The sequence below is a fragment of the Oncorhynchus keta genome, chromosome 4 (genome assembly GCF_023373465.1).
Source record: "Oncorhynchus keta strain PuntledgeMale-10-30-2019 chromosome 4, Oket_V2, whole genome shotgun sequence".
NCBI lineage: Eukaryota > Metazoa > Chordata > Actinopteri > Salmoniformes > Salmonidae > Oncorhynchus > Oncorhynchus keta.
The window spans coordinates 20,824,128-20,837,966 of NC_068424.1; the positions used below are offsets into that span (position 1 = coordinate 20,824,128).

At 44.2% G+C, this 13,839-nt stretch overlaps 1 protein-coding gene and 1 long non-coding RNA gene across 2 annotated transcripts in view; both read left to right on the forward strand.

Moving 5' to 3' along the window:
• LOC118382633 (dynein axonemal heavy chain 5) overlaps nucleotides 1-13,839 on the forward strand; it is a 150,217-nt gene that overhangs the window by 23,105 nt on the left and 113,273 nt on the right. The window contains 31 exon segments of the mRNA XM_052518232.1: nucleotides 1,082-1,097; nucleotides 1,836-1,841; nucleotides 1,966-2,117; nucleotides 2,400-2,599; nucleotides 2,877-2,964; nucleotides 3,233-3,266; nucleotides 3,495-3,631; nucleotides 4,014-4,106; nucleotides 4,503-4,601; nucleotides 4,649-4,708; nucleotides 4,936-5,016; nucleotides 5,106-5,219; nucleotides 5,221-5,508; nucleotides 6,558-6,676; nucleotides 6,774-6,898; nucleotides 7,035-7,197; nucleotides 7,337-7,448; nucleotides 7,534-7,662; nucleotides 7,739-7,757; nucleotides 7,760-7,841; nucleotides 7,843-7,891; nucleotides 7,893-7,936; nucleotides 8,844-8,968; nucleotides 8,971-8,996; nucleotides 9,133-9,399; nucleotides 10,724-10,852; nucleotides 11,091-11,121; nucleotides 11,124-11,204; nucleotides 11,207-11,303; nucleotides 11,886-11,946; nucleotides 12,260-12,432. Of these exon segments, the coding sequence (XP_052374192.1) occupies nucleotides 1,082-1,097; nucleotides 1,836-1,841; nucleotides 1,966-2,117; nucleotides 2,400-2,599; nucleotides 2,877-2,964; nucleotides 3,233-3,266; nucleotides 3,495-3,631; nucleotides 4,014-4,106; nucleotides 4,503-4,601; nucleotides 4,649-4,708; nucleotides 4,936-5,016; nucleotides 5,106-5,219; nucleotides 5,221-5,508; nucleotides 6,558-6,676; nucleotides 6,774-6,898; nucleotides 7,035-7,197; nucleotides 7,337-7,448; nucleotides 7,534-7,662; nucleotides 7,739-7,757; nucleotides 7,760-7,841; nucleotides 7,843-7,891; nucleotides 7,893-7,936; nucleotides 8,844-8,968; nucleotides 8,971-8,996; nucleotides 9,133-9,399; nucleotides 10,724-10,852; nucleotides 11,091-11,121; nucleotides 11,124-11,204; nucleotides 11,207-11,303; nucleotides 11,886-11,946; nucleotides 12,260-12,432 (3,200 nt within the window).
• Nucleotides 3,535-4,656, forward strand: LOC127919926 (uncharacterized). Its single transcript, XR_008104551.1, has 3 exons — nucleotides 3,535-3,631; nucleotides 4,014-4,106; nucleotides 4,503-4,656. It is a non-coding gene; the product is annotated as an uncharacterized LOC127919926 (long non-coding RNA).

Here is a 13,839-nt window from a genome sequence, read left to right on the forward strand (position 1 = left end):
TTGGAGTGAAAACCTACAGGGGGTAGTTCTTCAGGAACAGGGTTGGAGTGAAAACCTACAGGAGGGTAGCTCTTCAGGAACAGGGTTGGAGTGAAAACCTACAGGAGGGTAGCTCTTCAGGAACCTGAAACCTACAGGAGGGGTAGCTCTTCAGGAACAGGGTTGGAGTGAAAACCTACTGGAGGGTAGCTCTTCAGGAACAGGGTTGAGTGAAAACCTACAGGAGGAGGGTAGCTCTTCAGGAACAGGGTTGGAGTGAAAACCTACAGGAGGGTAGTTCTTCAGGAACAGGGTTGGAGTGAAAACCTACAGGAGGGTAGCTCTTCAGGAACAGGGTTGGTAGTTCTTCAGGAACACCTACAGGAGGGTTAGCTCTTCAGGAACAGGGTTGGAGTGAAAACCTACAGGAGGGTAGCTCTTCAGGAACAGGGTTGGAGTGAAAACCTACTGGAGGGTAGCTCTTCAGGAACAGGGTTGGTGCTACTTCAGCTCTTCAGGAACAGGGTTGGAGTGAAAACCTACAGGAGGGTAGCTCTTCAGGAACAGGGTTGGAGTGAAAACCTACAGGAGGGTAGCTCTTCAGGAATAGGGTTGGAGAGCCCTGATATAATGCATTTGTCCCTTTTCATAAATGTAAGGCATACTAAACATACAGTGTGAAGAACATGGACAGCACATACAGAATGTCAAGAGGCTTTTGGTCTTCATAGGTTTTTTAAACGCTTCTCTCTCTGGCAGGTTGCAGGGGGAAGATTATGTGGTGCGGCAACTATTCCGAAAGATTGAGTTACCTATGTCTATCCTGAAAAACAAATGGACATTCTAAAGGTAGTCTTTACAATTTCAACAACATTTCCTCAATTGTTTTGTTTGATATGTAACCCTAAATGAGGTAGATGTGATATGAAATGTGAAATGTGATATCTACAGTACCTAATTTGTATGGTCCCCAAAGAAAAATATGGTTTCATTTATACTCTCATTATATTTAGAATGCATGCCCAGTACATTGCTTCATTCTGAGCAGTATGCTAGTGTAGATATTGTTACAGAGACTCATGCTTCTCTTTTTGTCTGGCAGACCCTGAGAGAGGAAGGTGATCAGAAGCTATAACAAGATGGGCCGTTCTCCTTGAGTTCGAGCTCCTGTACCACAGAGGCTGGAGCCAAGCCGTGGAGATGGGCCGTCACGGCCTGAATGCATCGCTGCTCATCAGAGACCCAGAAACAAAGGTTATGCCCATTCCAAAGTGCCGCTAATATCGACATTATATTCAGATAATGGCCTTTTCCTTAGAGGCCAAAGCTATAGAACTAAGCAACACCTTGCATTATTTTTCATAATGTTAACATTATATAAGTGTGTGTTGTGCAAATTTGAGATTTACATTAACATTTTTGTCATTTAGCAGACGCTCTTATTCTTAGCGACTTACAGGAGCAATTAGGGTTAAGTGCCTTGCTCAAGGACACATCTGCAGATTTTTCACATAGTTGGCTCGTGGATTCGAACCTGCAACCTTTCCGTTATTGGCCCAACGCTCTTAACCGCTAGGCCTACACTCTCCGATTTCACTCTGTTAACTCACCCTTCAATATTGTGATTCTTGCTTGCCCAGAAGATATATGTTAATCTGACTCCTTGGTCCTGGAGGTTCTGCATGAGGCTAAGTGCATGCATAAGCTTGGCATCGCAGTCCCAACTGTGATCCTGAATATGTGTGCCAAAGAGTCGGCTGAAGGCCCAGCAAAACAGGTGAGATATTATTGATTGAATCAAGTGTTTCAGTAATCAGTAAGTGTTGAACTAAACCAAAACACCCTGTGTCTCCCAGGACCAGGTTTGGTGACCAGGTGTTGACTATGGGTCTAATGTACAATACATGTCTATTTTTTACAACAGTTGAAGCAAAATGCACATGGTATCATAGAGGATGTTTTAATAGTGAAATCCCTTTGTCCCAGGCTACAAGGAAATGCTGCAGGACTTTGAAGCAGTCTTATCCAGGATCCCTCCCATCCTCTTCCCCCTGATGCAGCCCTTCATCAGACACGTGGAGAACTCTCTCTCCCCAGGGCTCACTACTCTCCCTGGACATCACTCAACACTGACAGATGTGAGAGTAGTTTACTGTAGTTACTGGTAAAATTCGACAGGGTTCTCCTATTCCAGTCCTGGAGACGGTTGTACACTATGTGTGCAGGCGTTAGTTCCAACCCTGTGGTAATACACCTGATTCAGCTAATCATAACCCATAAGGAGGATTATGTTTGGGTTAAATATCTGAATCAGGTGTGTTACTGCAGGGAGCTGGATTTAAGCATTGAATCTGGGATTGTGTTCTTTCCAGTAATATTCAGACTTAACCAAACAGACTGTCCTTTTCTTGTAGTCATAGAATGTATATGGAGTACTGCAAGAACTGGAGCAAGTTGCAAAGGTTGCCATGGATACACTGGAGTGTCGCATCGAGAGAATCCTACAGGCCATGTCGTCCACTGCCCTGCTGGTGCTGCCCGAGGATATGCCCGTTTCATCCCAAAACTTTCATAGCCAAGCTGAGGATACTGTGAGGTCTGCTGGGAAGGCACTGAGCATGTGAGTGTTGACTGAGCTCTACAAATTATACAGAAAGGTCAATTATGCCTATGTTTGGTTAGTCCAATATGTGAAATCTTAGTGTCATTACATGGTTTGATATGGACTTGCAAAAAGTGACCAACAGACAAAGGAAAATAAAGGATTGGTGTTTTCAGAGTAATCGTCTCTCTATTACCATTACCAAGAACCGCATCATTGATCAAATCATCAGGGTATCATTGTTTGAAACGTTTGCTCAGTTTCACTTCAGCTGTTTATCTTGATTTCACTGCAGCCAAAGTAAACAAGTGGAAATGTCTATGTACGAGATGACTGACGAGCTGAAAAAGAGGATGACGCCAGCAGAAGTAGTCAACCTAAAGGTGGGTTAGTGTGACTGACTCGGGGAACAGCGCAAGTTTTCAGGTCTCAGGACAAAGTTACTTTTCACACAAGTGTGGTTCAAGAAACCACCTCTGTTACATTAGCAGTAAATGCACAACTACACCTGTCAACAATGATAGAGCCTTTGTGTAACGCCTCAATGTTCTTTGATTCAGGGGTCTCTCCAGTGTCTGCACCCGGATGCGAAACAGAAGACACGCTGCCAGTTGTGTCTAGCCTGTTGCTTTTTACAACTTGATGGCTCAGCTGTGCCAGAGGAACACAGAGGCCCTGGTCAAAGGTGAGATTTACAATTGTTCTTTTACCTATGTGAGGACATCGGGGTTGGGATCAACTCTGTTTTAATCAAACCAAGACATTAATTCAAATGCAATAATTCAATGAAAACAATACACATTGGCAATAATAGTTAGTTGCTTTTGACTGAGTACCAAACTGACGTATGTTTTCCTATAATCATTTACATTTTCATAGCTACAAGGTCATCCCTTGATTCTCTGAGGCGAAGGCTTCATGTGGCGAGTTCCAAGTACCAGTCGTCCCTCGTACCTGAGTCGACCACAGGTCCAGGTTCCTCTCTTCGAGGCCTCTATTCAGCTGGCCATTCCGAACATCGTCCTCAAGCCCAGTCTAGAGGACATCCAGGTACTCCTTGACACATTTAAAGAAATAGTCCAAAGTCAAAGTTTATTGGCAAATTGGATAGAAAAGATTAATGGAAAATATATATATTTAAGTCTATTTTATGTTATGAATATACACATTAGTGTGTTTATTGCTATCTCTTCAATATTCAATTATTTTCCACTGATAAATCACATAGTGGTCCTTCTGTGGCTCAGTTGGTAGAGCATGGCGCTCTTAACGCCAGGGTAGTGGGTTCGATTCGGGACCATTACGTAGAATGTATGCACACATGACTGTAAGTCGCTTTGGATAAAGCGTCAGCTAAATGGCATATATTATTATTATTATTATAGTATGGTGGCATTGTCCTCTGTCTTTGTCCCTTGCTTGTGTCTCACAGAGTACTGTCAACAAAGTTGTGAGCATTGTGCTGTCTATGGCTACAGACATCCCACTATGGACATTTTCCCATCTACATCACAAGCAGCTTCAGGTAGGCTTGCTATCTGGTCGATGTATCTGCTGCTTATTACGTCTGCTGTGTTGCCTTGGACTTTTCTGCTCTAATCCACTGTGAATATTTCTTATTGTTCTATATTTGATGAATTTGTACCTTTTCTCCATATAGTGTGTTTTATTTATTTTTAGTGGTATTGTGTGTTGTCCTGTTCACTGTTGGCCAGGTCATATTGTAAATGAGAATTGGTTCTCAATTGACTTATCTGGTTAAATAAAGGTGGAATAAATCAATCAAATTAATAAACTAAAGATTCCTGAATGGTATTACTATCATGTTTCTTTCTTATAATTATTCCTACCTTAAATATTGTTTAGAAATTGAATGTAAGAAGTGATCCAAATTGGGGTCTTTCCCTGTGCCCCTCCCCAGGCAGAGCAGGCTGCAGTCAGGGACGCTGGGGACGACGGCCCCCTGACCAAACAGCTGGTCCTCAAGCCCCTGGACCGGCAGCTGGCCGAGCACAAGGACGTCACCAAGGCCGTCATCCAGCTGGGTTCCATCGTGTCCTCCCTCAGGACCGAGGCCGGGGGGATGTACTGCAGGAGTTCCATCACTTCTCCACCCTGTGGAATCAGGTCTGCTTGGCTGGAAATGTTAGCAATACATAAAGAATGCTGGTGGCATCATCTTTGAATGATCCATTAGTATTCAAGTTTTACCAGAGCCAGGATGTACTAAGCCAAGAATGAAAGAGAGAAAGACACTATGTCGATGAATTGATGTACTGTATACAATGATTTGATGTGATTTGATCATATTTGACCATTCGGATCTATAAAATGACTCGTATTGTTCTCCCCAGGACCCAGAGGAAGAAGTGAAAACCTTCCTGGAGACCAGTCCATCCCTCCCAGCGTTCAGCACTCAGATTTCCTCCTACTCTGTTAGTGACATTCACTCATTATTTTACATATTGGATGATTGTCATTAGATTTTGATCTGTTTGATGTGTTACTTGCTCACCTCATGCAGAAAATGGAAGCTCAGATTGACAGTTTGCCAGCCTCCTGCACTGTGGGCTCAGTCCTGTTCCACACAGAACACCTTAAGCTCTCCCTGACCCAGGAGTGCCGTGCCTGGAAACGGGCCTTTGGGCTGCGCTGAACAGCCAGGCCTCAGCCGACATGGCCGACATCTACTCCTTGTGGACGGCCTGACCAAGAGGCTCCAGAGGCCTGTCGAAGACCTGGAGGACGTTAGGGGAGCCATGGCCTCTCTCCGAGAGGTCAGAGAGGCAGAGATCCGGATAGACGCCACCATCGGCCCCGTGGAGGAGTCGTTCGCCCTGCTCAACCGCCACGAGTTGATCTTCAGCGACGGGAACGCAGAGAAGGTGGACGGGCTGACGTACGCCTGGAGGAACCTCAATGCAATGGTGGGTGGAAAATGTCATGTATTTCAAGTCACATTTTCTCACCTGACATTTTTATTGTTCCTCTATTCACTTGTCCTGTGTGGAGTTTCTGATGCCAAACATTCTCTTGAGCTCTGCATGACTTGTCAATCACCTTGTAACCCACTGAGGCAAAATATAAGAACAGGAATTTGGAATTTGATTAAGTTTAAGACTCACGTCACATCGACTGTGGTGGTTGTTGCAGCCAACCAAGACATATATTCTGTACATGTGGCAGTAGAGGGCAGCAAACCACTAAGTATGTGACCAACATGCCCTTCTTGCTCTCTCAAGAGTCAAAGATGGTGGATAAATGAAGACCGTTTACCATTTATATTTATGTCACGGTTCCTGTCTGCTTTAAGGCCCAGTGCATTCAAAAACACGATTTTCCTGTGTTTTATATGTATATTTACACAACATGCGGTTGGAATAATACTGTGGAATTGTGAGAATTATGATAATGCCGTTTTAGTGAGAGAGCTGTTTGAAAAGATCGCCTGAAATGCCCACCTCTTTTAGTGGGATGGATTTTTGGCCTGTCTGGTGACCAGTCAATAAATTAGTAAAAATAAAGAGTTCCAAACCTCTCTGCCAGCTTGACCATTTTCATTGAAAAAAAATCACAGTAAGGTATTTCATTGTTACCCAGAAATGATTTAATAATAATAATAATAATATATGCCATTTAGCAGACGCTTTTATCCAAAGCGACTTACAGTCATGTGTGCATACATTCTACGTATGGGTGGTCCCGGGAATCAAACCCACTACCCTGGCGTTACAAGCGCCATGCTCTACCAACTGAGCTACAGAAGGATTTGATATTGAGATATAAACAGCTGCATTGGACCTTTAAGGGCTGGCTCTCCCATAGGCACCAATGCTTTAGCAGCTTGATCTGGTCGGCTTCGTTCATTAACTGTAAATTAATCAGAAAAAAGGAGCAAGTGAGATGTCTCACTTCCTCTTCCATCTCTGTTTGAGCTGTGCTCTGTATCTGAAACCAAAACAATGTCCATCAAAAGGTGATGGAAACCCAAAACACCCTGGTGAAGATTCAACCTGCCATGAAGGCAGACCTACTGTCAGGGGTAGAGACCTTCCAGAACTCTGTCCAGACATACTACTCAGATTATGACAAAAGGTAGAATACAGTTATATTTTTTCATTCAGACATTTTGCTCAATAGTTGATAGATTCCTGTAATCCACATGCTTTTTGTTCATCAAGTGGCCCTGGAGTGGAGGGTTGACCCCAGATGAAGCCAGCGACAGACTGCAGAGCTTCCAGGCCCAGTTCAATGAGCTGTGGAGAAAATATGTTACCTACTCTGGAGGGGAGGAGCTATTCGGCCTCTCAGTTAACGGTGACTATTCTCACATTTATATCCACAATGAAATACACTGTTTCCTGGACTCATATTTTGCATATCCTTGGACTTCAAAACACTTTCAATGGAGATTCAGGACTAGGCTAATATGGCTAATATCTCTCATTAACAGAATATCCCGATCTTCAGAGAATTAAAAGAGAGCTGGGTCTTTTGTCAAAACTTTACACGCTCTACAACTCTGTCACTGAAAGTGTGACTAGTTACTATGATATCCAATGGGCTGACCTAAACATAGACAAGATCAACAATGAACTGCAGGATTTCCAGAACAGGTAGAATTCCATGGACTGTGATATATACATGTCAATATGCTGTATTGGAAAATAATCTAAACGATAGACAAGTTCAAATTGAGTTGCTGACTAATCCTTGTGAACATTGTGATTACTCTATTTTTCCACTTTCCACAAGAATCCGGAAACTTCCCAAGGCGTTGAAGGAGTGGCAAGCTTTTAGTGACCTGAAGAAGACAATCGATGACTTCAACGAGACGTGCCCCCTACTTTACATGATGGCTAACAAGGTGAAACAATACCTTTAATTTAATCATCTACAACTCATATTGCTTTTCCTGACGTTTGTCCCTTTCAATCCCCTCTCCCTTTCAGGCGATGATGTCCAGGCATTGGAGCCGCCTGAGTGACCTCACAGGACACATCTTCGAGGTGGAGTCGGAGAGCTTTGCCCTCAGAAACATCATGGAGGCACCACTGCTCAAATACAAAGAGGATATTGAGGTACTATGTCACCAAATCCGCTCACCAAAATGGGCAAACAATATACTTGTAAAATAAAATGTGTTTATCTGGACAGGATGTGTGCATCAGCGCCGTGAGGAGAGGGACATTGAGGCCAAACTGAAAGACGTAGTGGCAGAGTGGAGCAGCCACACGCTCACCTTTGCCCCCTTCAGGAACCGGGGAACTGCTACTGAAGGGTACTGACACTGCAGAGAAGGTGGCCCCTCATGGAGGACAGTCTGATGGTGCTGGCCTCGCTCATGAGCAACCGGTAGGTACCACCACATCCTCATGTCTGATTTGATCGACTGGATTTCGAACCCAGGTACCACAATATTAGTAATCAGACATGAATTCAGAATTGAATTCAATGATGCAGGTTAGTTGAGATGTAGTCTAGAAGTTGAGATCAGGTTCTAGGTGACCGTACAGACAGTTGTCGAGTCTAGAAGTTGGCGTCTAGAAGTTGAGATGCAGGTAGTCTAGAAGTTGAGATGCAGGTAGTCTAGAAGTTGAGATGATAGTCAGTTGAGATGCAGGTAGCCTAGAAGTTGAGATGCAGGTAGTCTAGAAGTTGAGATGCAGGTAGTCTAGAAGTTGAGATGCAGGTAGTCTAGAAGTTGAGATGCAGGTAGCCTAGAAGTTGAGGTAGTCTAGAAGTTGAGATGCAGGTAGTCTAGAAGTTGAGATGCAGGTAGTCTAGAAGTTGAGATGCAGGTAGTCTAGAAGTTGAGATGCAGGTAGTCTAGAAGTTGAGATGCAGGTAGTCTAGAAGTTGAGATGCAGGTAGTCTAGAAGTTGAGATGCAGGTAGTCTAGAAGTTGAGATGCAGGTAGTCTAGAAGTTGAGATGCAGGTAGTCTAGAAGTTGAGATGCAGGTAGTCTAGAAGTTGAGATGCAGGTAGTCTAGAAGTTGAGGCCAGCGGTTTGAGAATTGGGCCAGTAAAGGTCGCTATTTTGAATCCCTGACCCGACAAGGTGAAAAATCTATCTGTGCCCTTGAGCAAGGCATTTAACCCTAATTGTGTCAAGGTCACTGTTGATAATGGCAGACTCTGGCTGTGACACCACTCTCCAAGGGTGTCTCGGGGAGAGTGGGATATGCAACAAAAAAAACAATTTCCAATTCACACGTGTATTAATACCCACTGTACATGTGTGAAATTATACTTTTCCAGGTATAATGCCCCATTCAAGCCTTCCATCCAGCAGTGGGTGCTGAAGCTGTCTAACACCACTGAGGTCATAGAGAAATGGTTGACGGTTCAGAACCTGTGGATCTACCTGGAGGCCGTATTTGTCGGAGGGATATCGCTAAGCAGCTGCCCCAGGTCAGAACAAGCTGAACCATGCTCGGTTTACCTGTTGATTCACTATTGTTTCACTTGAATGTAGATTCAATTGGAACTTAGTGTAGATTCCAGGCTATTCAAGTAAGGATATGGCCACTAAATCTGTCCCATATAGGAAGCCAAGAGGTTCCAGAACATCGACAAGTCCTGGCAGAAGATCATGCAGCGTGCCCACGAGGTGACAGGTGTGGTGCAGTGCTGTGTGGGGGACGAGACCCTCAGCCAGCTGTTGCCCCATCTTCTGGAGCAGCTGGAGGTGTGTCAGAAGTCCCTGAGCGGGTACCTGGAGAAGAAGAGGCTTGTGTTCCCTCGGTTCTTCTTTGTCTCTGACCCTGCTCTACTGGAGATCCTGGGACAGGCCTCAGACTCCCACACCATACAGGTACTGGACTGGACTGGACAAACTAAAAACATTCTATGGCTGGGTTACGTTAGGGCAACATTTTCTTCTACTAGATGTTGGAACATTGCTGCAGGGACTTGCTACCATTAATCCACAATAGCATTAGTGTGGTCGGGCACTGATTTTGGGTGATTAGGCCTTGCTCGCAGTCGGCGTTCCAATTAGTCTCAAAGATGTTCGATGGAGTTGAGGTCAAGGCTCTGTGCAGGCCAGACAATTTCTTCCACACCGATCTTGACAAACCATTTCTGTATGGACCTCACTTTGTGCACGGGGGCATTATCATGCTGAAACAGGAAAGGGCCTTCCCCAAACTGTTGCCGCAAAGTTAGAAGCACAGAATCGTCTAGAATGTCATTATATGCAGTATGCAGTGTTATATGTAGCGTTATGATTTCACTTCACTGGAGCTAAGGGGCCTAGCCAGATTCATGAAAAACAGCCCCAGACCATTATTCCTCCTCCATCAAACTTTACAGTTGGCACTATGCATTGGGGCAGGTAGCGTTCTCCTGGCATCTGTCAAACCCAGATTTGTCCGGGCTGCCAGATGGTGAAGCGTGATTAATCACTCCAGAGAATGTGTTTCCACTGCTCCAGAGTCAATGGTGGCAAATCCCTCCCTCCCATTTTAGACACAATTGCTCAGTATGGCAAGTTTTCAGGTTATAAGATGCTCGGACATGGAAACCCATTTTCATGAAGCTTTCGACAAACAGTTATTGTGTTGACGTTGCTTCTGGAGGCAGTTTGGAACTCGGTAATGAGTGTTGCAACTGAGGACAGATGATTTGTACACACTTCAGCACTCAGTGGTCTCATACCACTTCGCGGCTGAGCTGTTGTTGCTCCTAGACATTCTCTCTTCACAATAACATCCCTTACAGTAGATCAGGGCAGCTCTAGCAGGGCAGAAATGTAACTAACTGACTTGTTGAAAAGGTGGCATCCTTTGACGGTGCCACGTTGAATGTCACTGAGGGGCAGCAGGTAGCCTGGCCGTTAGGAGCGTTGGGCCAATAACCGAAAGGTAGCTGGATCGAATCCCTGAGCTGACATGGTAAAAATCTTTCGTTCTGCCCTGAGCAAAGCAGTTAACCCACTGTTCCACAGGCGCTGATGACGTGGATGTTGAGTAAGGCAGCTCAATGTGTAACTGTGCAGTCCACATTATGTTTTTTGACTGCATAAAATGAAATCAATCAAAATCAATGAAATGTAGTGAGGTTCTAGTTGTATCATTTGTCGTTATCACAAATGAAACCTCTCTCAAACTGTAACTTGTCATCTCCTTTGGGTACAGGCTCATCTGCTGAGTCTTTTCGACAATGTGAACTGTGTGGTTTTCCATGATAAGAACTATGACCAGATCCTAAGCTTCCAGTCCCAGGAAGGAGAGACAGTAGACTTGTCTGAACCTGTTTTGGCTCAGGTACACTTAACCTACTGTACACACTGCTGAGTTGAAGGCAATGCTCCTCAATGCATGACTCACATTTGGCATTGGTGTTCTGATACATTTCAATACAAAATGGAAGTTTCTTATTCCCATGATAAAAAGCCATTCTGCTTTGATTCCTGATCATCCATCTATTTTATATGTTCAGTGGTAGACTAATCATGAGGCGCAGATCCATTACTGAACATTGTCCTCTGATGGTGTCTGATAGGGAAATGTAGAAGCCTGGCTGGGGCTCTTGTTGGACAGAGTGAGAAGACCATCCATGGCATTATCCGGCAGGCTCACATGTCCATCAGTGACGCAGGACTAAAGCTGGTGGAGTTCAGTCTGTGTTCCCAGCCCAGGTGGGTCTGCTGGGCATCCAGATGATCTGGACCAGGGATGCAGAGGAAGCACTAGGGTTCAGCAAGGGAGACAAAAGGTAACAGTCTGGGCATTCAAATACTATACATGTAAGATACTTGCAAGTAGTTGAGGTGTGCTTGATTTTGCTTGGAGCTTCCACTTTTGGGACCATTCCATTGGTGCTATTATACTGGGTAAAGTATATATTGTAGAATGTGGTTATACTGTACCTGAAAGGGAATTGTATTTTATTTTTTTTTACCTTTATTTAACTGGGAAAGTCAGTTAAGAACTAATTCTTATTTACAATGAACCCGGATGACGCTGGGCCAATTGTGCACCGCCCTATGGGACTCCCAATCACGGCCGGTTGTAATACAGCCTGGAATCAAACCAGGGTCTGTAGTGACGCCTCTAGCACTGAGATACAGTGCCTTAGAACTCTGCACTACTCGGGAGCCGGAATCTTCACCTCTGGACAAGAAGTATCTTTATTTCTAAAATGTGATTTTGTGGATACATTGTTGAATAAATTATTTTGTGTTTTCTTCTTACTTCTTGACTTGATTGCACAGGTCATGCAAACTACCAATCAAAAGTTTGGGATATCCTGAATGAGCTGATTGATATGACCACTCGAGACTTGACCAGGAATGAGCACCAAGTATGAGACTCTGATAACCATCCATGTGCATCAGAAAGACATATTCGACGACCTGGTGAGCATACCCTTTGCATTGTTTCAGACTTTTCCCCAACCACATACAAGTTGATGTATTAACTTTCTTAGAAGCCTTATAGTATTTTTAGCAAAAGTACAGCAATAGTAAGATATTGGAATGCCATCTTTTTTTCAATGCAACATTTATACAAGCTATATTTCAGTAAGAAAGGGCACATTTTTCATGAATAACCTCTAGCATATTCATTGGGCATTTCATAAGGTATCTGATAAAGCTTTGCATGAGTCTCCATCAGGTTGTACTATATAAACGTAATCCATGACTAAATCCACATCCCAATATCACTCAGGTGCGAATGAACATCCGATCGACATTAGACTTTGAGTGGCAGAAGCAATCCCACTTCTACTTCATCGAGGACAAGGACAGATGTATAATCCAGATCACTGATGTGGAGTTTAGCTACTGCAATGAGTATCTGGGCTGTACCGACAGACTGGTCATCACCCCTCTCACTGACAGGTCTTTAATAATTACACTAATGGTATTCTATCTACTCTGAAACTCCTGCTTGTATTATAGTGTTATTGTCTTACTGGGACATATTATGGGCAGATTTCTCAAGCACAGATTAAGCCTAGTGCTGGTCAAAAAAGCATATTCAGTGATGATTCAGGATAAATCTCTGGGAAACCAGGTCTGTGATATCTACTATAATGCATACCGGCGCAGAGAATACGCCTGGCTGAAAAGATCTTATCCAATTGCAAGAATGAGTTTGTTGCAAACTTTTAAGCAAATTTTACCACATTTTTACCGGCATGTCACGTGTAACCAGAGGAGAAAAAAATCCTGGACAATCTTTATGCCACACACAGAGATGCATACAAAGCTCTCCCTCGCCCTCCATTTGGCAAATCTGACCATAATTCTATTCTCCTGATTCCTGCTTACAAGCAAAAACTAAATCAGGAAGTATCAGTGACTCGCTCAATAGGGAAGTGGTCAGATGACACGGATGCTCCACTACAGGACTGTTTTGCTAGCACAGACTGAAAAATGTTCCGGGATTCATCCAATGGCATTGAGGAGGACACCACTTCAGTCTTCAGGTTCATCAATAAGTGCATCGACAACGTCGTCCCCACAGTGACTGTACGTACATATCCCAACCAGAAGCCATGGATTACAGGCAACATCCACATCGAGCTAAAGGCTAGAGCAGCCACTTTCAAAGGAGTGGGAGACTGATATGGACGCTTATAAGAAATCCTGCTATGCCCTCAGACAAACTATCAAACAAGCAAAGCGTCAATACGGGATTAAGATTGAATCCTAATACACCGGCTCTGATGCTCATCGGATGTGGCAGGGCTTGAAAACTATTGTGGATTACAAAGTGAAACCCAGAGCTGCCCAGTGACGCAAGCCTACCAGATTAGCTAAATGCCTTTTATGCTCGCTTCGAGCCAAGCAACACTGAAGCATCCATGAGAGCACCAGCTGTTCTGGATGACTGTGTGATAATGCTATCGGTAGCCGATGTGAACAAAACCTTTGGTCAACATTCACAAAGCCGCTGGGCCAGACAGATAACCTGGATGTGTACTCAAAGCATGCGCAGACCAACTGTCAAGTGTCTTCACTGACATTTTCAACCTCTCCCTCACCGAGTCTGTACTACCTACATGTTTCAAGCTGACCACCATAGTCCCTGTGCCCAAGGAAGCGAAGGTAACATGCCTAAATGATTACCGCCTCGTGACACTCAAGTCGGTAGCCATGAAGTGCTTTGAAAAGCTGATCATGGCTCACATCAACAGCATCCTCCCGGACACACTAGACCCACTCCAATTCGCATACCACCCCAACAGATTCACAGATGACGCAATCTAAATCGCACTCACACTGCCTTTTCTCACCTGGACA